At 43.6% G+C, this 27467-nt stretch overlaps 2 protein-coding genes and 1 non-coding gene across 4 annotated transcripts; 2 read left to right on the top strand and 1 right to left on the bottom strand.

Annotated features, from left to right (window-relative positions):
* Window positions 1-8197: 8197 nt before the first annotated feature.
* On the top strand, window positions 8198-8300 carry LOC125526081. Its single transcript, XR_007291547.1, has one exon. It is a non-coding gene; the product is annotated as a U6 spliceosomal RNA (small nuclear RNA).
* Window positions 8301-10386: 2086 nt separating this feature from the next.
* On the top strand, window positions 10387-15367 carry LOC125518805 (phosphate transporter PHO1-3). The gene is made up of 14 exons (XM_048683672.1): window positions 10387-10943; window positions 11044-11377; window positions 11866-12304; window positions 12386-12434; window positions 12527-12598; window positions 12700-12829; window positions 12919-13039; window positions 13144-13393; window positions 13478-13582; window positions 13681-13725; window positions 14114-14266; window positions 14367-14645; window positions 14732-14868; window positions 14973-15367. The coding sequence occupies exons 1-14, from the start codon at window positions 10578-10580 to the stop codon at window positions 15058-15060; spliced, it is 2568 nt and encodes an 855-aa protein (XP_048539629.1). The 5' UTR covers window positions 10387-10577; the 3' UTR covers window positions 15061-15367.
* Window positions 15268-18466, bottom strand: LOC125518806 (pentatricopeptide repeat-containing protein At1g74600, chloroplastic-like). Of its 2 annotated transcripts, XM_048683673.1 has the most exons (4): window positions 16127-18466; window positions 15942-16046; window positions 15530-15852; window positions 15268-15409 (listed from the first exon to the last, which is right to left on the bottom strand). In XM_048683673.1, exon 1 carries the CDS (start codon window positions 18362-18364, stop codon window positions 16349-16351), a length of 2016 nt encoding a protein of 671 aa, XP_048539630.1. In that variant the 5' UTR covers window positions 18365-18466; the 3' UTR covers window positions 15268-15409; window positions 15530-15852; window positions 15942-16046; window positions 16127-16348. The 2 variants fall into 2 exon arrangements, with proteins under 2 accessions (XP_048539630.1, XP_048539631.1); XM_048683674.1 differs by lacking the exon at window positions 15530-15852 and having other exon boundaries at window positions 15279-15409.
* Between the last annotated feature and the right edge of the window lie 9001 nt (window positions 18467-27467).

The following is a 27467-nucleotide window of genomic DNA, read 5'->3' as shown; positions in this document are numbered from 1 at the left end:
CATGACGAATATACCCTCATAATTAAGGTACTCCCTGGTATTTGGCTGCAGTACTCCTCGATGCTTATAATGGAGTACCATTTAAGCACGCCCGTTGGATCTGAACAAATGGATGACTCATATTAAACTCAAGGTACTGTAAAAGAACTCTTTCAATATAGACTACATACAGAGCAAAATGAGTAAATATACACTTTAAAATACTCCCTCCGTCTCAAAATATAAGACATTTTTTGCTCTAGATTTAGACCAAAAACGTCTTACATTTTAGGACAGAGGGAGTATGTCTATATACATCCGTACGTAGTTCATATTGAAATCTCTAAAAGGGCATATATTTAGAAACGGAGGGAGTAGTATTCAAGCAATCTTCAACTCTTCAAATGATCACCCATAGCCATAGATAGAATATATTTGTCAGATGTAAGTTTTCTCTTAATCATAACACCTTCCATGTCACTGCATATGCTACTTTAGAATATGCCTCAGTCAAAATTTTAAGGTTTCACCATCAATATAGAAAAGTATGCCAGTGTCTACAGCAGCAAATTGATGATCCTGTTTGTCCATTTTAAACAAGCGAATGGCTACACGTCAGTCAACTGAAAACGAATTTGTGCCTAGTCGATTTTTCCTGTTCTATCTGAACTATTGGATCAAGATCCAGTGGATCCTGCATCGCCTTCTAGCTCAAACCAATGTGCACTATTCATCTTCTTCCTTTGATAGCCGCCGATCCAGCCCAGGCCAAACCGCATGTTCTATCTAGACCATTGGATCAAGATCCAACGGATCCTCCACCGCCCGCGACCGCATCGCCACCCCGCCCTCCACTCGACCTCCCCCCACCGCCGTGCTTGCCGTCACACCCGGCCATCCCTCTAAGCCCTGCCGACCTTCAGTTGCGGCGCCGGCAGCCCCTGCCCCCCTAAGACACCGAGGCACTGCTTCCTCAATGAACTTGCACCCCACCCTTAAGATAGAAACAAGGCGCTGCTTCCTCGGCGAACCGGCGGGCTCGTTGCTCTGCGCGCCTCCGCCGCTGTTGCTTCCTTCCTTTGGGAATGGACTTGTAATACTCTGTTTTACTTGGATAAACATACAGAAATTGAGGGCCAATGTGTAACCTTCAAGATCGTGTGTTCAAACTAACATGTATTGTGAGCGCGACAAAGAAAGGTTGTATATCAATGGAACTGTTTCTTAGTTGAAATTCGGGTGCTTATTGATAAAATTGTGTGCAGAAGCCTGCAGGTGTATCTGCACTGCATAACCAAGTTGCAGTTGGCAGCTGACCAAACAAAATAGTTTTGCAGCAGTACAGTCTAGAGACAACGTGAAATGTATCCAGAATGACTTCAATAGAAATAAAAGCTATGAAATGGGATGAGAATATAATTTAGGTTGGCCATGGATGCGGTGAGTATCAAACTGCGGAAAGTACGGAGTTATTTTTAGGTTTATTCCTGGTATATCTCCTTCAGTTGCTGCTTGTTTTTATCAGATTACAGTATTCGGTAATGAGAGCCATGCAAAAAGTGAAAAAAGGAATATATTCTGTTGCATTACAGAACTAGATATCCAAATGCTGATCATTTATGCCTTTCAGAAATGCGGTAAATATGCTGTCTTCTGCCGCGTGATGGAAATGGCTTGGAACCTATATACAATGCAAAGATAAGAGATCTCACAATTATTGATTTGACAGTAAGAACAAATTTGGGCCTATTCGCGGCATATTTCATCTGCTCTTGCAGTAAGAGTGGGCATGCATGGAATGCTAGGGACTTCAAAAGCAAATCTCCTTTATGTCATGTTGTAAGGCTCGAGTCCTCAAAATATTTCAAAGATTCATGTTAAGTATCGCAAGATCTAGCTATTGGTATTTTTTTCAAAGTAAAATTAAATTTAAAAACTTACATTCAAAAATCAAAACTAGAGAATTTAAACTCAACAGTCAACAAAGTGTCAACGTGGATATAAAGTTGGAGGAGGCAAAAAGATGGCGTATTCCTTGGCATATTATAGCCACCGTTCTACTCAAACTGTTACGTTAACTTGTTCGAACAGAGTTCATCACCAATCCTAATTCACGAGAAAAACGGCATCCCAATAGTAGTACGGCATGTCGTCATTTAAAAAAGGATCTGTTCCCATTCACCATCTTCAAAACCGAAACACATAGAGAACCAAAACAATCCGTTTATACCCGGTATATATATTACAACTGACCTTGTTATCTAGCTATTAGCATCTTCAGTAGTGAACCAAAGCGACAAGGAGAACCACCGGTATGGCTAACGTGGAGTGCTGCAAGCCTGCAACACCTACCAGTCGCAAATGTTGTTCGTGGCACGAAGCTCCGGCTCCTACAAGAATAGATGCAGTACTTGATACCACTGCTAGGTTCTTCATCTAACAGCATCTCAGAAATGCAGTTGATGTGTATCCAACTATCGGCAGTGCAGCGGTGAGGTGAGGTGGTATAATCCTGCAAAGTGTAGCCATGATTGATATCTTGCTGAGAGAGAGGCACAAAATCTTGCATGAAATTGGTGCCCACCTAAGAATGTGCCTTCCAGTATTAATTAACTCCATGTCTATGTCTATGAGTACTCATGCAAGCCTATGGGATGGGGATTAGGATGAGATAAGGAGAGGAATAAGAAAGTTACTTTCTTGGCTGCTTCAAGTGGTACTATTGCTGCTTCTTGTCAGTGCCAGCCAGTGTTAGGAATCTGAAACGATATTGGGAATCCTATACTGCTGAAGGCCGGATGACGAATTCATACTGTCCATGTATATATGTGGTGCTGGGACATAATTAAATTAGCTACAGGGTTTGGCGTGTCCATCGGCGAAGGAAGCCGAGGAACATGTTGCGGACTGAGTTTGATACCCACAAGTAGGCATGTCGATTTGCATTAGGTAAAGTGGCATTTCCTGAAGAACAGATTCAGATATGCTGCCTATTGGGACAACACTAGCCAAAGCATGGACTGATATGCTGCCTACTTTTTTCCATGTGAATTTTGTTTATTTTGCTTCGGAGCTTAGCCTTTTCGCCCTCCCAAAATAATTAGGTAAAGGGTCATTAGTCCTATGATTAGTATTTTCACAGGGTGTCCTTCAAAACAGGTCTTTAATCAGTAAGGTAGCTTTTTTTCTCTTGAGAATACTTCTTTACTACTAGTACATTCTCATTTCATTTCCTTGGCATCAGATGCCAAATTCTGTCAGCCCACTCAAACTATATGCGAGTTATGCATGCATGCATGCATGAAGATCGATCTCCCAGTTAACAGAAAAAAAAATCTGATCTGAAGTTGAGAAAGGCGACGATGCGCCGCGTCGTTTACCATCTCTTGAGCTGGACCTTGCCAATCGAATGCTTTGTGGAAAGTAAAAGAGGCTTCAAATCAACAAGTCAGTGATGTCATAGATTGCCTCCAAAATGTCTCAAGAACACGGTAGGTCTAGCGGCTACTTGTCGGAAGGTCAGTGTTTCATGGCGGTTTCGCTCACTTGAAGCACTACAAGGATGTCAAAGGCTATCACATTCAATAAACTAAACAAGAGAGATAGATTGAAACCTGTGAGAAGCCTGGAAATCAGACGGCTCTCATGTAAGTTAAAGATTTCACCATCATCACCATGAATCCATGATGCCATGTTGGAACTAAAAAAGGTACGTAGTAGTTGAGACATATACTTTCTAGCCCTCCGATCTTCATCAGAGGGACAAGAAATTGCTGCACAGAAAGTAGACTTGCACCTGCCGTAGACAAGAGTATCTTCAGGGTATAAAGAGGAGATAGCAACCATATCTATGATGTGTTCTTTTGCACTGATAGTGGGGGAGAGGAAGAAAAGAAAATGCCATAAGACTCGGACCAGCAATAGCACAAATCAGGATTGCATTGCACTAGATGGCTCAAGAGACTGATTGGATCATGTCACTCAAATCTGTCTCAGGGGATGCAGTGTCATCCCATTTTATATTATCTAGACTTCTTTACCCAAGCCTTTTGGTTGTTATGAATCCTTTGATAAAACAGCTCCAGGGTAATAATGCTCTGTTGTTGTCGTTATATACCTTCCATCACAAGCTCACAACCAGGTGACATACGGTGCATGTGATTGTGACTTTCGCTCACTAACACAACATGGTTGAAATCACTATCTGAAATCCCCGAAATTTTCTATCATTAAATTTACTGAGGTGTGGAGAAAAAGGCTTTGTCATCATTCTGCTAGAAAAGAAGTCACTTTTCACGATAAACCACATCCGAGGTGCCGAGCGCTGATAGGTTGGTACGAATAGTGGTTTACCCCCTCTCCCACCTGGCGTCGGAAGCGGGTGTCCGACTCCTTTTGAAGTGATTGCTAAAGCTCTTTGCCTAACCTTGGCCTCAAACATACAATCTTGTTACCAACAATGCTAGATGATACCCTACGCGATGCTATCGGAATTCGTTACAATATATTTCGATGAGATTTAGTTGAAAGAAACATGGATATTTAGATCACTAATATGATAACTGAAACTGAAAATATATGTGATTTATTGTATTTGATTATTGTATAGTTATATTTGTGTTGAATATAGAGTAGCATAAAAGAAAGGAAACGACTTGGGCTTTTCCCTTGCGTGTTTTCATGTTTTAACAGAATGAAAATAAGTTATTGGAGATCACCTATTTAGTTATATAGTATTTGAAACATGGATACTAGGGTTGTGAAATAAAGAAGAGATCATATCTTGGTGAGCACGGACGCACTATGTTAGTCAATATAGTTATGTATAAATGATGTTCTTTATGAGAAAGTATTTCTCTTTTTGAAAACAAATGAGAAAGTATATCTGACCCACCGCGGGTTATCCACAAGTATTCACAGCAGCAAACACCTTCTAAACATATGCATGTTATCTACATGTATACACACTGCTTACGCTCCACAAATGATAGAATACTAATTTGGGCTGTTTGGGCCATAATTGAGAGTTTGTTTTCTATGGTGGAACATATTCCACTATCTTAGAAACCTTCTTAGAAAACTTTTTCCAAGAAAATTATCCTCTTTTTTTTTGAAACAGAGGCAAAAGACTTGCCTCATTCATTAATAAAGGAGGAGAGTTTTAGAGTACAAATTAGTGGCTCCACAACATAGCCCGTCCGTCAATAAAAGGGAAAATAACAACTACTCTCGCGGCATGATAATGCTCAGATGCCTAGCTCCTGCCGTGACCCAAAGTTTGGCTTCATCTTGGATTAGTTTTAGAATGTAGAAGGGGGGCGTTGATTTCTTCCTAAAAACTCTAGCGTTCCTCTCATTCCAGATGACCCAACCGACAAGCATAGTAAGGGAAGCCATGGCCTTCCGGTTCGCCGTATTGGGCTTCGACATGTTTGTCCACCAATGTTTGATGCTGCGCTCCGCCTGCCATTGATGGATCTCGAGAGCCCCTAGGCCAAGCCACTCCTTTACCAATCTCCATACGCGCAAGGTGAATCTGCACCGAAAGAAGAGGTGCGCGGACGTCTCGTTTGCCCTTCTGCAGAGGGTGCATAGACCGCAATTCTCCCAACCTCGCTTCTCCAATCTATCCGCCGTCCATATCCTGTTTTGAATTGCTAGCCAAGAGAAGAACTTGACCTTGGGAGGTGCCCAAACCTTCCAAATAGTCTTGTTCATGGTTGTCGTCGTGGAGCCCAAGAACTGGATCCTATAAGCAGAGGCCGCCGAATACTCACCGTTGGCCTCAAATTTCCAGGATATGTCGTCATCAATGTCCGGTGAAAGCTGGAATTGCTCCAAGCGGACCCAAAGGTCCACAAACTCCACAATGTGGTTAATCGTTAGGTTGATGGAAGGATCGATTTTGTGCACCCAAGCATTGTCTCGCAGAGCATCCCTCACCACCCACTTCCTTCGCTTGGAGGCTGTGAAGATGAGGGGGGCGATATCCTTAGGTTTTTTCCCTCTCAACCATGGTGCCTCCCAGAAGGGCGTCTTCCCTCCATTTCCCACGGTAATGACGGTGGAGGCGTAGAAGAGGTCCATATCCACCTCAGAGCACGGGTTTCCTAATCCCACCCATAGTCTAGTCGGGTCCTTCCACTCCACCCACGGCCATCTCAACCTTAGAGCTCTTGCAAATTTCCCCAATTGCAGCACTCCAAGCCCGCCGAGATGCGTAGGGCGGCAAACAGTCTCCCAGTTGACCTTGCATTTTGCACCTGAAGTTTGACTCTGAGCTGACCACAGGAAAGCACGCTCAATTCTATTGACATTGTGTAGCACGCCGGCGGGAATGTTCAGGGATGTGATGTGGTAGACGACTTGTGAAGTGAGGACCGATTTGACCAAGGCCGCCCGGCCTATTGTGGTGATGTTTCTCCCTTGCCATGGAGGAAGCCTCGCAGCCACCTTGTCCTCAAGGTGTTGGAAGTCCACCCTTTTCAGCTGCCAGATGGATAATGGGAGTCCCAGGTACTTCAATGGGAAAGAAGTTCGCGAGGCGAGCAGCCTGTGGAGTATGTCGTCAAGGTTTAGGTTGCCACAGCGAATTGCGACAACAGAGCTCTTCTGAAAGTTGGTGGACAGACCAGTGACCCCTCCAAAGGCACTAAGGATGGCCGCAAGGTTGGCCACGTCTTCCCGTGAGGGGGAGATGAAGATCGCTGCATCGTCGGCATACAGGGAGGTACGAACAGTAGATCCACACCCTCGGATTTTCTGCAGCAGGTTGTGACTTGTGGCAATGTCGAGAAGCTGCTGCAAGGGGTCGATCGCGAGGACAAAGAGTAGGGGTGAAAGGGGGTCCCCTTGTCTGAGCCCTCGACCATGGCAGATGGCGGCCCCGGCAATACCATTGAGGAGGACGCGCGAAGAGGACGTGCATAAGAGGGCTGCCACCCAATCCCGAAAGCGGTCCGGAAATCCCAACCGACGGAGTAGGTCAAGGATGTACTCCCATCGTACCGAGTCAAAGGCCTTCCGGATATCCAACTTGAAGAGCAAGGATGGAGTTTTGTTCCTGATGTTCTAAGGTGGAACTGTACCGCTAGAAATGCAATTCCCTTATTATACCCAACAACCGCTTTCAAGTTAGTGTTATTTTTCCTTGAAATAAATCGAGCAGAAAAACTTGGTAAGTAGCAAACTCACACCAAGCTAGACCTCTTTAGAGATTGCAATTCGGATATATTTGTCAATGCAGGATGGCTTTCATGATGACCACCTTGCTAACCATTGAGGAAACCCTCTATTGGTTGTGAGGGCAGCCCTTCCTGGTGCATGAGAATATCCAATCACATATTCCCCCAGGTGAAAAGTCACCCTGCCGAAAAGTTGAAAGGGCTCTCCCTCTCTCCGTGTGGTCTATGGACCCTAAGATTTGCACTGTGTTCCTTTTAAATGACATCTTGATGCTGACAGGATTAAGCCATCCTAGTCCTAAGGCCTATAGGGCACTCAAAATTGCTCTCAGTTAAGATGACTAGTCCAAAAGCTTTTTTCAAACATCCTTTATTAAGCGCTTTCTCGAAACATCCTTTATCTATACATTTTACCTACCAAAAGTTACATTGCCAACCACTTACTCTTAGCATTATTGTTCCAAACTGCAATCCAAGTAAGTAAACAAGCTGAATCTGTAAAACATGAACCACGCGGATCTTATATACTCATATGTTCTTCACACGTTCATTTGCGGTGAAACATATCCTGATCGGAAAAAATTATGGTCTGCCTAATATTTGGCTGCTTACCAAATTTGTCATTTGCTTCAGTATCTAGGTAGAAAAAGGCAGCTGATCATGGACAAGATATATAAAGATATTAAAGGTATATCAGAGAAATTCCAGGAGAGATAGACACAATCTTCTGTTCGAGAAATTAGAAGCAGTTGTTTCTTAATTAACACCAAGGATTTTGCTTTTGCTGTCCACTCTCTGACGACCATCCTACTAAACGGCTTTGTCTAAATAGCAGGATATCATTTTAAAGTTGCAAAGCAGAGTTATCATCTTCTTTCTGGGATACACTTTAAAATTCCATTGTTCATAATTTATTAAAAAGGATTCCGACCCTTCATTTTCAACTAAAAGCAAAGCTCTGTGTGTTTAATTTTATAATCCGCTTAGGGTGCATCTTAGGAGAGGACATCCTGACAGCTGAGCTGTGCATTTGAGTCCCTTCTCGGAAATCTGATAAAACTGGAATGAGACAAACAAGATTAGCATGGCCCATGCCCAGGAATAACCTGCATATATCAAGAAAAAAACGTATGCATTTGACTGATGTGATAAGATCAATAGAATCTTCCATTATGGAGAAAAAATGGCAGACTTAACAGTCAACAAATACAGACGAATATCACAGACTAAATTAAGCGTATTAAGTATGAATTGTTTAGTTGGGTTACCGATTAATCAGATTTTATTTTGGATAAAACTTTGCAATGTCAGTCACTTCACAAACATTTTGTGCTCACATATGATGTGGAAAAGATTTCATTTATAAAATAATTTGGTGTGGACTTGAACAATGTTCCAAATAATTATATTGAAATAGCCGTCTTCTAACTTCTTTCCAAACAGGGCACTGTGGGGTGTTTGATGAAGTTCTAACTTATCAGGAAATGTAGAAGCCGGATACCTAATTGTACGATGGCATGTTATAAGCAATAGTCACATGAGGTGTGTACTAGTCCATTAAAATCATAATAGCACTTCTAATAGTTATAAATGTTCAACAAAGATAGATAAGATTCGCACAACATGTATAAAACGTGGCATAAATTTGACACCCAAATTTGCTGCACACACAGAAAAACAACAAAGGAAAGAAAAATTATGTTACGTATATAGTACTCCCAAATCTATTACTGTTTACAACAAATTTAGTACCTTAATACCAGGGGGAGTTTCTCACCTTCAAACTTCAATGCACCGACCACAATTTGCTTCTGTTCGAGCCAGACAAACAGAGCATCGCCACAATCAAGATTATCCTCTTCTGTTTCAAAGTCGTGCCTAGTTTAAAAATCAACTTCGCCAAAAGCGGGGTGGTGGCTATGGCCTTAGACGGCAACGAATGGCTGCTATCACCAACCTTCTCAACTGCAAACTTACTGATTTCCCAATCACGTATCTCGGTCAGTTTCACTTCTTGAAAGCAAGTTCGAATCTACTACATAGAAGCTACTGCAATGAAAGAGTTACCCAATGACAAACGGGTCCCAGACGCAGGAAAATATGGTGACACTTTTATAGCGATAATGATTTTGCGCGTGAGCTATGGAGAGCTTACATAATTTTTAGCGATAGCCTCCACAACGATTTTGATGATCCATATTCTGCCATTCTGTTAGAGTTGCCCTAAGAGAGTCCAACACGATGGAGTCCATGCAAATTCGGCTATAGGAGTGATTAAGAAGGGTAGGATCCAGCTTCCAGCAAGAGTCCAAGAACATACAAGAATATCTAACGAGTCATGGTAGAAGTAGAAGAGTGTAAATGTGTAATAGTCCCAGTTGTCACTAGCTGAAATTACTCTGCAGTGAATAATAGCCAACCTATAAGGTCTACCTCGACGGCCTAAAAGTAGAAGAGGCAACAGATTTGTGCAAGGGCCTTGGCTCTCAGGATATAGGAGATGACAGCTGGTGGGTAAATTTTTACCACATTGACGGCAAAGTCAATAGAGGGGCTTAATTCCGCAGTTGTGCATAATCTATGCCTCTTTTCAGCTTATGGCATTCTGGGTCCGTAAGTCATCCCATGAGCTGAAAATAAGGGGACCCCTGCACGTTTGAAGGTAAGAAATTTTTGCACTGTAGTTGAACTATTTCCTGTAAAAAAAAGATCACAACCACATGCAATTTGATTCAAAGGATTTTTGAAGAAATTTTGGATGGTTATAATCCTTAGAAATTTTTCCTACAATGGTTGTTTGATTCATAGGATTGAATCGTATAGGAATTTTGCAGAAGGATTCCTTTATACTATACGACATTCCATAAAAAATAGCATCCACTCAAATCTCTTGAAAATAATACTTTTTTCGAGAAAAGGAATACTTTGTTTTTCCTGTGATGCAATCAAACAAACCAAAATAATGTATCAGGATTCCTATGTTTTCAGAATTCTGCGAATCAAAAGAGGCACTGAAATGGCCAGTGAACCGAGTGGCATGTGCAAGCTCTTTTTCCCGTGGGCCCATTTCTTCATCCTCTGCGGGACACATTTCTTTGCACTAGAGCCATGCACGACCCTAAGAGCCTCCACCATCGTCGTCGCTGGTCCAATGGAGTGAGTGACCCCCCATCCATCCATCCTATAAAACAGGTCCCTCCCACCATCCCTCCCCTCTCTCAACTGGGGAGCTAACAGAGACGGCGAGAATCCATCCAACCCAACCCAACCCAAGGCACCAACACACACTACGCCCAACTGGTGATCACCAATTGACAGGAGCTAGCTAGCATAAACCCCCACATGAGCAACAGCTAATTCCCCAGTCTCCTTCAGCCCTCCCTCTCATAGATTCTAGTTCCAAATTCCCCTCCAATGGACGCTGCTAACCCACAGTCGCATGCGGCTCATATAAGTACGCCTTACCCCATGGCTTCCTTTGAGACACCCGCACACCGGTGCCACCACCACAGCTGCGGCGAGCTGCACTGCTCCGCCCTGAGGCCGCCAATGGTGAAGTTCTCCAAGCAGTTCGAGGGCCAGCTCGTGCCAGAGTGGAAGGAGGCCTTCGTCGACTACTGGCTGCTCAAGAAAGACATCAAGAAGCTGCAGGCCGCCGCAGGAGCCGAGGCGGCGCCACGGCCGGCACAGTGCCAAGCGCCCGTGGCTGCCAGCCACTGGGTGATGAGGCTCCCGTTCCTCAACCCCCATGGCCACCACAAGGAGCACGGCGCCATACAGGTATGCAGCGCACATGTGCAGCCTCGTGCAAACTATTTTCCAGGTGAGATGGTCGACTGAGATGAGGTTCGTATGTTCCGTTTGTACGTGAGCAATGCAGGTGCACAGAAAGCTGGCGAGCAGCGGCAACCACGGCGCGGTGGGCGGAGAGGTGTACGAGACGGAGGTTCTGGACGCGGCAGGGTTTGCCGGCGCCGAGGCGGAGGCGGCGAGGGCCTTCTTCCAGAGGCTGGACGAGCAGCTGAACAAGGTGAACCGGTTCTACGAGAGGAAGGAGGGGGAGTTCCTGGAGCGCGGGGAGTGCCTCAGGCGGCAGCTGCAGATCCTCGTCGAGCTCAAGGCCGCCGTCACTGAGGCGCGGCGTCGCGGGGGCTCATCGGCGGCGGGGAGCGCCGACCCGGAGGACCCGTCCGTGTCTTGTTCTATCCTGCATGGTGAGTGTACATACTACATACATACATAAATGCATGCCACTATATGTCCTAGATATGCTTGTTAATTAAGCCAGTTGAGGGTAAAAGCTGATTATTAGGCCAGCTGCTGCTGTCTAGCTGATCTTGAAACATGCATAAATAAGGCTACTAGTCCAGTAGTCTTATTCAATTGGAAGGGAGAATTGGACGAGGCAATCCTGGTTGGAGTATCCAAATTAGTCCAGTAGTTGTTGGGTTTGGCGTGCAATTGAAAGGCATATTTAGTTTCATGCTGAGATGCTTCTTCATCAGCCAGGTGCTAGTTATTCATTGTTAGTCTTCTATTAGCAATTTAGCATACGAGGAATTGAATGGTGTCATACCAACTCGTTCCACAAAAGGATGAGTGGATGACACCCATTCCCCATCACATATACACCCCATGAGTGAGTTCTTCGAGCTTTGAAGTCGCGTAGAAATTGATTTGTGGCTTGCCACCAAAATTGCAGGAGATCAATCCCTCAGGGGCATTACAGAGCAAGAACACGAAAGTCAAGAAAAGCTCGCCGACGATGCTACGGCAAAGAACACTGATGAAGGGGAGGACCATCTTTCCATCTCCGAAGGTCTGGGTGACTCGGGAAGGATTGAGAAGCCGAGAGAAGAAGCTGCCAACAAGCTGAGGACATTCTCGGGGAGGGCGGTCACTTGCCAGGGCAGGAGCGTGAGGATCAACATTCCAGTCACCACGCCATCGAGGACCGTGTTTGCCATCCGTGAACTTCTGTTCGATGACATGCTAAGCCAGTCAAGGAAGACTGGGGGGAATGGTGGTGATGGCGGTGAGAAGTTGAGCATCAACAAGAAAAAAGTGCACCAGGCAGAGAAGATGATCAGAGGAGCCCTGGTTGAGCTATACAAGGGCTTGGGGTACCTCAAGACGTATCGGTAGGTGTAGCTGATGACATGGTATGTTGTTCTGCTTTGTGCACCGAGTGGGTACTGACGGGGAAAGCACTCTTGTTGCAGGAGCTTGAACATGCTGGCTTTTGTGAAGATTTTGAAGAAATTTGACAAGGTTCCTGCCAATGCCTCTCTCCTTATTGCATTGCCTGAAAGTTATCACATATAAGCAACGCTGAAAGAACAAAACATTTTTTCGTGTTGCAGGTTACAGCAAAGGAAGTGCAGACAATTTACCTGAAAGTCGTGGAGAGCTCCTACTTTAATAGCTCTGACAAGGTATTTTTCAACAATACAGTGGCCTTGAGAAGATCTGAAGTATGTAATTCTAATAGAACTCCAAAGGTTCCGAGTTCTGACTGAAAACTTCCTCTTAATAGGCAATCAGGCTAATGGACGATGTCGAGGAGCTGTTTGTGAGACATTTCGCAAGTGGTGACAAAAGGAAAGCAATGAAGTATCTGAAGCCAAATCAGAAAGAAGAATCACATGCTACCACATTTTTCATAGGTAATAGTTGTTTATAAGCTTTGCATTCTGTTCCAATTCCATCATCAAGATCATTTCAGATTCCTTATGCACTACTGTCAAATTTTCAGGACTATTCACTGGTGCCTTTGTAGCATTATTTATCGGCTACTGTATCATGGCGCACATAGCTGGGATGTACACTCAGCAGTCAAACAAGGTCTACATGTCAACATCCTACCCTGTCCTTAGGTAAGCACCCAACATGTCAGTTCAATTGCTACTATACTCCTAAGAAACAAAAGGTGCTAAAACTCAATGATCCAGTACTGATATTAAACGATCCCGATCTGCAGCATGTTCAGCCTCTTCTTCCTGCATCTCTTCCTCTATGGATGCAACATTTTCATGTGGAGAAAGACACGCATAAACTACGCATTCATATTCGAATTTGCACCTACGAAAGAGCTCAAGTATCGTGATGTGTTCTTGATATGCACTACCTCTATGACGATTGTTGTTGGTGTCATGTTTGCACACCTGATACTCATTGTCAAAGGGTATTCTTCAAGTACAGTCCAAGCAATCCCAGGGTGCCTTCTTCTGGTATGCTATATTTAACGTTACATATGTAATGTTTATTGTCAATGTTGCTATAACCATAAGAGGCTGATGCTTCTACTTATTCAGGTGTTCTTATTAGTATTGGTCTGCCCTTTCAAAATCCTTTACCGATCAAGTCGTTATCACTTCCTAATAGCGATCAGAAACATCATTCTAACCCCCTTTTACAAGGTACTTTGCTATAGCTTAAGAGCATTTTTTTTTAAATGAGTGGACAGAATCCTATCAAACTCCATACAAGAAAAAGCTAAATTCATGTTTATATGCAGGTTGTCATGGTTGATTTCTTCATGGCTGATCAGCTTTGTAGCCAGGTAATCGAATAATAGAAGCTAAATGTTTGTCAAGTTCAGCTATGCTAGCTTAAACCAAAATGCTCAGTGGGGTCCATTTTCAACATGAACTGATCAGCATCAATAATTTCTTTTGTCAACATGAATGTTTATTTGAGTTAATATTTACTACTCCCTCCGTTCACTATTATAAGATGTTTTTGGATATTTCAATATGGACTACATACGGACTGAAATGACTGAACAAACACACTAAAATGCGTCTATATACATCCAATTCAGAAGAAAGTTAGAACATCTTATAATAGTGAATGCAGGGAGTACATATTACTACAGTGTAGCGCGTAAAGAAGCAATGATGGTGTTTAATTTGGAATGACTAATAAAGTAATGATTTGCTGGAAAATAGGTACCGCTGCTTAGGACCCTGGAATACCTGGCATGTTATTACATAACCAGCAGCTATAAGACACAAGACTATGGATACTGCACAAGAGTGAAACATTTTAGAGATTTGGCTTATGCAGTATCCTTCCTGCCCTACTACTGGAGAGCCATGCAGGTATACAAGATTGAGCATCACTTACCACATCATAATGTCTGTTCTTCAGACTTCTTATAGGTACTAATGCTCTTTCTTATCATTACGGTTGTCCTGACAGTGTGCAAGGAGGTGGTTTGACGAAGGGGACATAAACCACATTGTCAACCTTGGGAAGTACGTGTCAGCAATGCTTGCTGCAGGAACAAAAGTGGCATATGAGAATGATAACAGTGCTGGATGGCTGTCACTTGTCGTCATCGTGTCAAGTGTCGCCACTATCTACCAACTGTACTGGGACTTTGTCAAGGACTGGGGTCTTCTACAGTTTAACTCCAAAAACCCTTGGCTTCGTAACGATCTGATACTTAAACAAAAATACGTTTATTTCATATCCATGGTATGTTCTCTAAAATAATTAAGGTTTGCATCGAAAAATTGTGAGCGAAGATTGCATGTACTTACAGAGAGCCTGACATTTTACAGGGTTTGAACCTTCTTTTGAGGCTTGCTTGGCTTCAAACTGTCATCCACCCTAACATTGGAAGCCTGGATTCTAGAGTAACTCTGTTCTTTTTGGCAGCTCTTGAGGTGATTCGACGGGGCCTTTGGAACTTCTACAGGTAAAGTTTTTGCCAGTGAATCCTAAGTCTTAAATTTTTCATTGTGAGGGATATACAAGCCTGAATTTACACTAAAAGAACATTATGAAAAACTTCTATGTCAGGCTGGAGAACGAACACCTAAACAATGCAGGGAAGTTCAGAGCTGTGAAGGTTGTTCCACTTCCTTTTCATGAAGTCGAAGAGGACTAACAGCATGGGGCGTCATTGCAGCACGCTCTAGGATTGCAAAACTCCCAAACAGTTCAGATGTAACACCAACTAATGTTAGAAAGCATGCACTACACTACTATAATTCAATTCATTTTTTGGTGTGACAAATAAAGCGCATTCAAATGTACCGTTTGGAGAGGAGAAGTGATATGCAAATAATAACACTATATACATAGAGCACATAAGTTCCAACTAGTTTTCCATGTAAGAATTGGTACTGGTATAATGTAAACTGAAGTCAGATAACTTCATGAGATCCAAGTACTCGAAAAATAGTTGCTCTACAGTTCTTCTGTTGACTGTTCCACCCATCTTGTATTTTGGCTACCTGGGAAATATGATTATATCTAGTTAGTGGTAGCCCAGTCATGGATAAATTACCTCAAAAGAGATCAATCAAGGATCAATATGACTAGCAGAATTCGCAGTTGACTAATAAGTTACTTACATTACAAGCTCAACTAGGGATGCAAAGTGGCATCGTGCTAAGGCCCACTAAACTAAGCTGCCAGTATAAAATGTACTGATTACAGCAAATAGGGGCCAGCCTTATTCTTTTTTTATCAACTTAAGGAAGCGGGCTGACGTGGGACGCCACTTTGCATCCCTAAGCTCAACAAGATCGCACGCATCATCACATACTGACATATATTCAGTAGTGAAGCTCCAGTGTTTTGAATTGTGAATACTGAATAGTAAGCACATACGAGATCCTGGTATACAGATTGTTGATGTTGCAGTTAACCTGACATTAGCATTGTGTCTTCTTTGCTGCATATATGTTCAAAAATAGCATATTACAACTTAATTTACAAATCAGAGAGCATATGTAAGAAGAGCTGGGCAATGTTCATACTGACCTTCCATTAGAGGTTGAATGCAAAAAAGGGTATTGATGCCTGGCATTGCATTTGCTTCCAATAATGGGTTTACACCTCTAAATTTCCAATAACATCAAAACTCACCTGACAATATACAAGAATTGTACATAGTGGTAAGAACTCTGTTTGCAGTTTACAACATTGTTAGTAACAGAGTATCTCACCTTAAGATACCAAGTCCTAGGCATATAAAGGATAATAATCTTGTCCTTCGTACCAAGTCATCTTTCTAGTGGAGATATGACATTGGGCTCAATTCCCAGACATGACAACCGCGGCAAGCAGTCAGTCAATCTCACACGGTTGAGTCCATTATGCCTCAATACAACTATCAAGTGTAACTCCACCTGATGTGTAGAAAACGACACATCAACGCATCACCAATCTTACGTTATTCCAACTTGTAATACATCGCATGTATTATCTGAAAATTCTTCTCCAGCAACCCAACTACTTCCCACATCTTTTCTTACTCGCTGGACATCAAACACAGTACGATTCCAAGCCTTCTCTTCCCACATGTCAATTGAAGCATGAATGCTGGATAATGTAATGTATGGTGAAGGATCATCTGGTCTTATTTCAAGAATCTTCTTTGCTGCCAGCCTTCCCAACTCCACATTACCATGAGTCCTACATGAAGCTAGCAAAGCTTCCCACACGAGTTGGTCCGGATGACAAGGCATAGCATCAATAAACTCGAGTGCATCAGAAAATCTTCCAGCGCGGGCAAAAAGATCAACCATGCATGTGTAGTGCTCCATCTTAGGCTTCACACTGTACTTGGTGTTCATCAGTTTGAAATACTCACAACCCTCAGCAACTAGGCCCATTCGGCTGCAAGATGATAACAACCCGACAAAAGTGTAATCATCTGGACAAACTGCTTCTTCTTGCATCAGATCAAATAGCTGAATGGCTGCCACCTCATTTCCATGCTGTGAAAAACTTGTGATTAGTGCATTCCACGAGATAATGCCTCTACTTCTCATTGAATTGAAAATCTTCAGTGCAATATGAACACTTCCGCACTTGGCGTACATAGTCAAAAGGGCATTCTCAACTGAATTGGCATCATCAATTCCTAACTTCACCGCCCTCGAGTGAATTTGCCACCCAACAGCATAATTTGTGGTGCTAGAACAGGCCCTTAGCACACTGGTAATGCAAAAGACGGGAGATCCTAAGCCTTTCCGAAGCATTTCCCTGAAGAGCAAGAGTGTCTCCAGAGCAAGATCATTTTGTGTGTAGCAAGTTAATAATGCCGTCCATGATATAATGTCTTTGTTTTCCAAACGATCAAATATAATCTCTGCACTCATGACATCCCCACATCTTCCATAAACAGTGATGGTTGCATTGAGCAGTAATGTATCCAGCTTAAAGAAAGTCTTCAGAGCATAGCAGTGGACCTCCTTGGCCATTCTCAGCTGTCCCAATGATGAACAAACCTGCAGTAGGCTAGTTACAGCTGACTGATCAATCACCATATTTTCCATGACCATCTCACGAAAGTTCCAAACTGCCTCCATGTTGCATCCATTCCGTGCAAAAGCTACAAGAAGTGAAGTCCTGGAGAAGGCATCATGCCTTATCCGGCAAGACAACCTAGCCATCTCATTCACTCCACCACATCTACCATACATCGCTATAAGGGCGGTTCCTAAAGCAGGATCAACATCAGTTCCCATCTTCAATAAGCAGCCGTGGATTTGCTTCCCACCAGGGAGCAACTCGGGTGCATCAAATACCTTGAGGATGCAAGAAAACGTTGCGTTTGTTGGCCAAACCTTCAAGAGCAGCATCCTCTTTAGCAAGGCAATTGCTGCATCACGGTGCTCTGAACATCCCTGGTTGACAAGGCAGCTGATTATGCTCGTCCAGCTGGCGACGCACCTCTGCGGCGAGAGCGCAAACGCCCGCCACGACGAGTCCACGCGCCCGCACTTGGAGTACATATCCACCAGCGCCCCCGCAACGCTCTCGTCCTCGGCCACACCAAACTTGAGAGCGGAGGCATGCGCTTGCGAGCCCGCGACGGTGTCTTTGGCACGGGCGCACCCGGCGACCAGAGCGCCCAGCACGAACGAGTTGGGGCGGTCGCAGCTTCCGCGCTCCCCGCTACGAAGCATGTCGGAGAAGAGAAGAAAGGCCTCCCGGAGGTCGCCGAGGCGAGAGGCGCCGGAGACGAGGACTGACCAGGAGACGACGTTGCGCTGGGGCATTTCGTCGAACAGGCGGCGTGCTTCCGCGTGGAGGCTGCCGCTGATGTAGGAGAGGAGGAGGTTGTTGCAGAGGTAGATGGAGGCGAGGCAGCCGAGCTTCGCGGCGGCGCCGTGGACTGCGCGCGGGTGACGGCCGCCGCCGCCGCCGCGGAGGAGGGCGGCCAGGTGGTCGTGCATTTGTGCCTGGCATTCGGCCGCCGCCGCTCACCTCAGCCTGTGTCGCGCTCCATCTACACTCGGCGGGGTTTAGAGAAAAGAGGTGGTCTTCGGTACAACACCCCCCAAGACGTATAAAGGATAGGGGCGGTCATTTTCACACGCCGTATAATAATACCCACCCGCCGTAGGCGCGCCTGCGTCGCCGTACGGCACTGTCGCGTACGCCCGCCCGTACGCGCCCACGTCCACATGCACACCCGAGTGATAAAAAAAAACGATCGGCGAACCCTATCTTCAAGACGCCTCATCCGCCTCCGCTCGCGCCGCCGCCGCCACCATCTCCGGCAGTACCTGGCCGACGAAAAAAACGTACGCGTTGTGCGCTACACCGACAACCGCTTCAGTCGGGCAGACGCCTCCACCGCCGGCAGCTCGTATCCGACGACAACCGCCTCATGTCTGACGAAGGCAACAAGGTACGCGAGGCGCTGGCATAGTAATTTAAGAACGGATTTTAATTGAGAAAATGTTACGTGATGTTTGAATGTATATTTGATTATATATGAACATGTATAGATTGAGGCTGAAATAGGATATGACGGTAATGATGGCGGTAGCGACGACGGATCATTGTCATTGGATGAAGACAAACATGACGGCGAAAATTATATGAGTTTGGATGAGTCTTACAGTGGCAATGTAAGTGGTCTGCATGTTTTCAACCATATTAAATACAAGCATCCGCGATGATAATAACATGTTTGACTGTGCACAGATAGGAGGGCATGATGACAATGAGGATATGGATGTAGATGATTCATATGCTGAAAGCGGAAGCCATGTAGGTTTAGATTTATGTAGGTTATTTTAAAGTGAAATTAAATACGCATCAAGTCTTACATATCATATTTACAATTTGCGCAGATGGAAGTGGAAGGGTACTATTAGTGGAATTTTTTCGATGATGCCAATGATGAAAACGATATCGATGCATCTTATAATGACAGCTCGAGCAAAGTAAGTAGTGGAAAGTGAATACATATGATAGTCCTTATACAACTATTTACTGACATATACGGTTGTTTGTATTTTTTTCAGGAAGAGGATGGTGACGTGTGCGAAAACGATGATGATGCCGATGGTGATGAGTGCAATTTTGATACTGGGTACGATGAATACCAGCAAGAATCACTGAACATGCATTGGACGGTGATGTCCACGACGTTCAGGACAGACGAGGAGGCATATGATTTCTATAACGACTATGCCAAAAAGCGTGGCTTTAGCATTAGGAAGGACAACTTGAAATATAGTAAGGGTATCGACGCATGTAGGCGGTTGAGGAGGTTTCTCTGTTCAAGGTCTAGGAAACGACAGGCCAAGTTTTGTACCATGGAAGGGAAGAAGCGCAGGCTGAGAGCGGAGACTCGGTGCTATTGCGAGGCCCATCTAACTGTGAAGGTTGACAGAGAGCGCTCCATTTGGTATGTCAGCAGTTTCAGCGATGATCATAGTCACACTCTTGCTAGACCGGATGAAGTTATATATCTTCGATCTCATAATCAGATAAAGGAATACCAGAAGCTCGAGATCTTAGCAATGGCAGATGCTGGGCTCAAAAAACATTGGATTTATGACAGCTTCGTTAGTAGGTATGGATCATATGCACTGGCTGGTTTCGGGAGGAGGAAGCTTTATAACATGTGTTACAGGGAGAAAATGAAGTTGCTAGCAAAGGGTGATGCGGACACTGCGATTGGTATCATGATGACGAGAAAGACAAGGGATCCAGACTTTTTCTTTGAGCACACTGTTGACGCAGAAGGAAAGCTGAAGAACATGTTCTGGTGTGATTCTCAGTCACATCGGGATTACCTTGACTTTGGTGATGTAATCGTCTTCGACAGCACTTACAAGATGAATAGGTACGGAATGCCATTCATACCTTTTGTTGGTCTAAACAATCATCGTTGCACCACTGTGTTCGGTTATGCAGTTGTGTCAGATGAGACGGAGGATACATACGTTTGGGTGTTGCATACCTTCTTAAGAGCTCATTGTCAGAAGAAGCCGAGGTCTGTAATTACTGACGGAGACGCAGCCATGATAAGGGCCGTCAGGAAGGTCCTTACTAACGTGTGGCATCGACTTTGTTCGTGGCATATTGAGAAAAACATGCAGAAACACCTCCACCACAAGTCCCTTAAGGAGTTCAGGTCTCTTATTTATTATGCCACTACACATGATGAGTTTGAGGCGAGATGGGTAGCTTTTAGAGCTAAATGGGAGTCGGAGAAAACTGAAACATGGTTGCGTAGGATGTACCGGAAGAAAAGGCTTTGGGCTGCGTCATATCTCACCGGTGGGTTCTTCCTTGGTATGTGAAGTAACCAGAGAATCGAGAGTCTGAACTCTTGCCTTCATATGCCTCTTGACTCTGGCATGACAATTGTTGATATGGTTGTGCATTATGAGAACTGCATTGTTCGGCTCCGTGAGAACGAGTCACACGATGACTGCATGTCCACACAGACACTCCCTGTACCAGTACTCGACGAGTTCAAATGCATTGAAAAAGCCGCTGCCCGTGACTTCACTGCGGTGAACTTTTACCTCTTGCAAAAAGAAATGAAGAAGGCAGCGGATCTTGAGATCATAGATAGACTGAGTGGAGCTGTCAGTAGGAGATTCATAATGGCATGGAAAAAATAACAGGCAACTGAGATTCAAAGTGGACTATACACCTAGTAATTCAGAAGAAACAGTGAAGTGCAGTTGTGATAGTATGAAACGTAAAGGTCTTCCATGCAAGCATGTTCTTTATGTTTTAGCCAGGTTGAACGTGCAGGACTTACCTAGGTGCTTAGTGCTGCGAAGATTCAGCAAGAATGCTAGAGGTGGACTGCTCGTGAAACGCACTAGCGATCTCTTCGCATGGGGATGGGCAGGTACTGAGGAGAGAACTAAGTACAGTGCGTTGACTATTTTGTCTGCGGAAGCAAATCATGTGGCATGTCATAAACCATTTCTATTTGATAAACTGAAGGCTGCTCTGGAGGATGTGATAGCAAATAAGGATGTTGAGGAGGAAGATTATGTGAGACAGCATAGAGTTGCACATGATGATGTTTTTGTGCCGAATCAAAATCATGTTTTTGTTGGTGATCCGGAAAAAATCAATACGAAAGGAGCACCGGAAGGGCAGAATAACAAAGGCCGTGGTAAGGAACCTGACGTGACTACACACGGTAGACCCAAAGGTTTTGATGAGAAACCTCCGGTACGTCTATGCGGTTTATGCAGAGGAAAAAGTCATTTCAAAAACAATTGTCCTCAGAATCCAAAGTATGTGCACACCATTTCATTAACATTCTTTTCTTGTTTAGTTAATACTTTACAAAATTTTGACATATATTACAATTTTTCTATGCAGGAACATGGCATGATGATCATAGCAAAGAAGTGTTTGAATAAAAAGAACAACTTCTGATTACAATTGACGATTTATTTGGTTGTCTTAAAGAATAGTACTTACATATTTGTTTCGTTACATCGATATGGGAGACTTGTAATCGGTGTTTACTTATGTCATATTTGTTGGCACTATACTCGTTGTTCTTAATATGATATGCGACATATAAATTTTACGTTATAATATGATATGCGTTATACAAATTTAACATGAATGTAATATATACATTTTTCGTACAAATATATGATTTTGTGTATAAATAATGCATGTTGGGCGATCAGAGGCGGCTGCACAGCCGCCGGTTGCTTTAATTTGAAAAATAACATTAACAGGCGCGGCTGGCCCGCGAGTTGCGCCAGCGGGCGCAAAGAGGCGGTACATACGAGGAGGATTCAGGAGCCGATGCAGAGGGCGATCCCGAGGCTGACGCCGCCCTCGGCCGCAGAGGGGCGCACGTACGAGGAGGATCCAGTAGGCGCCGCGGAGGGCGATCCCGAGGCTGACGTCGCCCTCGGGCGCTGAGGGGCGCACGCGGGCCGATGTAGAATCAACCTTGGGGCCGGCAACGGCAACCCTGGGGCGACGCGCGGCGCAGGCCCGTTGGCCAGATGACGCGGCCCACGTGCGCCATATAGCGGCGAACGTGCGGCGCGGGCGGCGCTCGCCTCTGAGATCGTCATAGTATATCATCGGAGTATTTTAAAACCCCAAATTGTATATTCGCGAAAACACTCATTGAACATACATTAAAAATTAAATAATAAAATAAAAAATGATTAAAATGTATTTTTAATAAATTTGTCAGGGTACATAAACTTGACATGCTAAAAATATTTGAAACTCACATAAAAAAATAAAGCATCCACACACAATCCTCAGTCATGAACAAATAATATTTCGACAATCACGTAGAATTGTTGTATAATATTTTTATTTTTGTTTCCTCTTCGCAAGTCGAATTACTTTGTTCTTCAATTCTGTAAGCTTATTTTCGAGGGACATAATAATTCCAGTTATCATTCTTTCTCTCAAACTATCAATAGATTCCTAAAAAGTAATAAAAATAATATTATTTTCATCACTTATATATGATATAATGTACTAACTTTTCATACTTAAAATGTACCCACCTGAGAAATAGCAGTAATAAATTTTTCTCCGTCCCAGTATTGAAAACAGCGAAGAACGAACAGTCCACATGAGTTCCTGTGTTAAAAAGACATAAGTGCAATTTTGAAAGCACGTTAAGTAAGATAGCACTTAATCAATTAATGTATTTCAAAAACACATGCTACATGTAACTCACCTATCTTCTTGTTGAGGCATGTCGTAGGGGACTATAGGCCATGCGGACACATCCGGGAACGACATAATAGCACTATCATTTGCATCTTGAATATCTCTTGCAAGTTGCTCTCTCTGACAAAATAAATGAACACGTTGACTACATACGGTAAACAAATTATATGGTTAATTGTACACACATGAATACGAAACTTACAAAATTTTCAATGAATTTCCTGGTAGCTTCAGAGATATTTTCTCCCCCCTCAAAGAATCAAGAATTTGGAACTCTTTCTTTTTAGTGTGCAAAACACATGTGATCCAATGATTTTTATCCTTATTTAAAGCAAAATAAGCCTATTTCATAACTTAAATATTGTTAGTAAGCTCGGCTTTCACATAAGATAGTAATGAAAATACAATTCTGCAATACTAACGGTACCTTCGGTTTTGCAAAATATTCTGTCATGCATCTGTTGAGATGTTCATTTGCATGTGCTAAACGTTCTGGATCGCCTACCAACTTCCCTCGTCTTACTGAGTTTGACCGAGTGTTCAATAACCAGTAAGATCTATGTGTGGGTACAAGATACCTGTCTTTGACGATACTTGAATCCGATATGTACGTCGCATAAGCGTCAATTACCTGAAATAAATGACTAAATTTAACATGGTTGCAACATACTTAACGCATGACATAAGCATGACAATAAAAATACATACATCACCGGATATCCATGCATGGTTAAGTATCTGGCAAACTCTTGCCGCAGAAAGTTCATCATCTTTACTGTTGTTGAATATTTCATGGTTCTTATGTTTTGGTGAGTGCTCGTACGCTTTCACGTACTGCACAGCGGCACGCACCATATCATCCACAGAATGATCAAATTGAGGGGTTGTTTCATTAAACAGTTCTACAACACAAGTCAATAAAGTTAAAGTACAAATTTGTACTACATAATTTCCAAAAATATATTCATAGCATGTTTAACTTACTCGTTTTCGCGGAACGTTTCGCACGTTTTCTCGGAGTCTTTTTAACATAAGGAGATTTCGTGTACTTTGACGCACACCGCTTTCGCTTCTCTGGAATCACCTCCTTCTTCTCTTGTACCTCGCTATTACCATCTGACAAGGCTTGTGACACTTCTTGCTCATTTTGAGGGACTTGCCATCTTGTAGCTTCTATTTCATCAGTTTTTAGAGATGATGCTTCTTTTTTTTCTGACTGCTCCGGGACATCTATAGGATCCTCTTTCTCATATTTAAAGCCACTCAAGTGACCAGTACTGAATTTGAACGAATCCCCTTCTTCAGAATCCAAATCATAATGCCCACTGCCATTTCGGCCATTAGGTGTGTGTTTGTCATCATACTGAAATTCTTTTTTAGATACTTGTTTTCATACTTGGACTCACTATTCTGTCCATACAAATTTTCTTCCTCCTCTGCCATTGTGCCCGGTTTGTACCGTACACCTGTTTTATTCATTTTCTCTAACAATCTCTGCAAAAGTAAGCTCAGTCACATGTTATATATTTTTATTAATTTATCGAGTTTAATAAAGTGCATACCAGAGTTGTTACATTTTTACCTGTGCGCATAACTCCAGCATACGAAACAATTCCTTAGAATTTCCTTCATATCATTCATAACCCGGTCCATAAAAGGCTTTAGATTAGCAGGGACCTCGGACACATTGTCCACTTTTTTCTTTCCCGTAACGGATGACTTTCGGCCACTATGTTTCTTACTGCTTTCAGCTTGTTCATCTGCAAGTTTTTTCATTCTATACTCCTTCGTAATGCAGTCATCAATCTGCAAAGTGAGTATGCAATGACAACATGAGTACATAACATTCTCAATGCATAATCAATGTACTAGTAAATAAGCATTATAATATTACCAATCCATGGCCACGACCATTTTTCAGGTCGTACTTGTCTTGTTTCTCTGCTTTAGATTCAGTCCAATTTTTTATTAGGGGAACTTGCAACGACAACGGGTCATTTTTCGGGCCGGTGGTTGGCTGCACCTTCTCCCAATATAAGTACTACAAAACAAATGACAAAATAAGTTATGAACGCATAAATTAAAGGAATATGAAATAGCATTAATTAATAGCATACCTGGAGTAGGGCTAGGTTGCCACATGGCCATTGCCTCACACGGCCGTCCTGCTTGAGTTTACCAATCTCCGTCAAACAAGTTCGCAAAGTGAACACGTTAAAATTCAACGTGCTTATCCGCTTCATGTCATGCACCAACGCGTAGTACTCCTTTGGTATGGAGACAACCGACATGGGTGCAATAATGGTCCCCAGCAAAACAAGAACAGCCATCCAAAGAAATTCATCATCGGCGGATTTATTCCTCACAATTTTTTGAATCAAGTCATCTATCATTATGTGACCATTCTTTTTGTGAACGTACTGAATAGGAATTTTCTTTATTAACTCTTTTCCTTCCGTCACAAGAATGCCAAAAACATCCTCACCTTCATTCTTAAACCCAAATATTGAAAACACATCGTCCGGTCTAAGTGAAATAAGGCCTTTACTGCCACTATGTTCTTGTATCATGAATTTTTTTTTGTTTGGGTTATAACCTAACATCATAAAATGCAGCAAAAAATCTCTCATTTGTACTGACGGAATGATCAACATCTCTTCCAAGCCTGTTTCGTAGAACCTAAATCGCTGAGCGGTGGTAAATTTTTCAACGAGACTTATCCACTTCTCTATGGAACATGGAATCACACCATCGATGTCCATACTGCATGTTAATTTTTTCCTATTAATACATATGATTACGCAATATCACCGACAAAAATTGTTCGAGGCGGGAAACGTGACCTTAATCCGGGCGACATCCACCGAACAACGGCTGTGGCGGAGCCGAAAGCAGGCAGCCCAGCGTCGGCGATCTGCGCCTGCGGGCGTGGGGCAGTCTGTGCCAACGAGCGTCATTGACTGTGGACGGCGATGGACGGTGCTGCACATGCGGCGAGGTCGTTGCGCGCCTGAGGGCGATCGTGGTAGGGCGACTGGGGGCACGGGGCAACGTACGGGGGCGAGTGGTGTGGATAGGGTTCCGCCGTGCGTGGCGGTATACGGCGATGGAAAAGGAAAAAATAATTCGTTCGCCGACTGGGCCCAGGCCCGATACCGCCGAACCTATCACGCCCAACCTATAGCGACGGCGGCCACCGCCGAACATGCTAATGTTTAGTCCCACATTGCTTCTTGTCATGCTAATTCACCTGTTTAAATACCGTAGTCTGCTTTCAATGTCAAGTCCTCTAGTGTGGCGGTATCACTTAAGGAGGTTAACGTAAATTATGCTCTGGCACTCCATAATCATGGAGTGTCACAGCAATGATTCACATTAATCTTCGTAAGTGAGTCCGTCCGCAATATGGGACTTTTTATATTTTTGTTTATTTTTTTTATTTTTCCATGAAACGCCGCCATGTTTTTTTGACACGCAACATTATGGCACGGAAGCACGCCTGCAAAATTGGGGTGCGTTTCGACAGTCGATGCATTTTCTACGTTTTTCTCCGAGGAAATACCCAGAAAAGGTCTCCCGACGTGACGCAACTTCCGTTCGTACTCCGATTCCATCGTAATCTGACGTGCGAGACCGTGGGGGTCACTGACATGCGCATGCAAAAGTTGGGTACGTTTCGTCCATGTCGGCACATACTCACAGTACAAACCTGAGGTGTCGGTTTGTGGTGTGACATGCATTCAGTAGGTGTTCCCTTTCACAAAGCCATGAAAGGTCGGGATTCTTTTTCACACGCTACAGTATGGCACACAAGCATGCCTGCAAAATTTGGGTGCGTTCTGACACTCGATGCATTTACTACAATTTTCTCCGTGAAAATACCCAGAAAACGTCTCCTGACGTGACGCAACTTCCGTTCGTACTCCTATTCCGTCGTAATCTGACGTGCGAGACCGTGGGGGTCACTGACACGCGCATGCAAAAGTTGGATGCGTTTCGTCCATGTTGGCACATACTCACAGTACAAACCTGAGGTGTCGGTTTGGGGTGTGACATGCATTCAGTAGGTGTTCCCTTTCGCAAAGCCATGAAATGTCGGGATTTTTTTTCACACGCTACAGTATGGCACACAAGCACGCCTGCAAAATTTGGGTGCGTTTCGACACTCGATGCATTTACTACGATTTTCTCCATGAAAATACCCAGAAAACGTCTCCCGACGTGACGCAACTTCTGTTCGTACTCCGATTCCGTCGTAATCTGACGTGCGAGACCGTGGGGGTCACTGACACGCCCATGCAAAAGTTGGATGCGTTTCGTTCATGTTGGCACATACTCACAGTACAAATC

The sequence above is a fragment of the Triticum urartu genome, chromosome 7 (assembly GCF_003073215.2).
Source record: "Triticum urartu cultivar G1812 chromosome 7, Tu2.1, whole genome shotgun sequence".
In the NCBI taxonomy this organism is placed as follows: Eukaryota; Viridiplantae; Streptophyta; class Magnoliopsida; order Poales; family Poaceae; genus Triticum; species Triticum urartu.
Note: the sequence above shows the minus strand (reverse complement) of the source record. Positions and strands in the feature narration are given on the sequence as shown.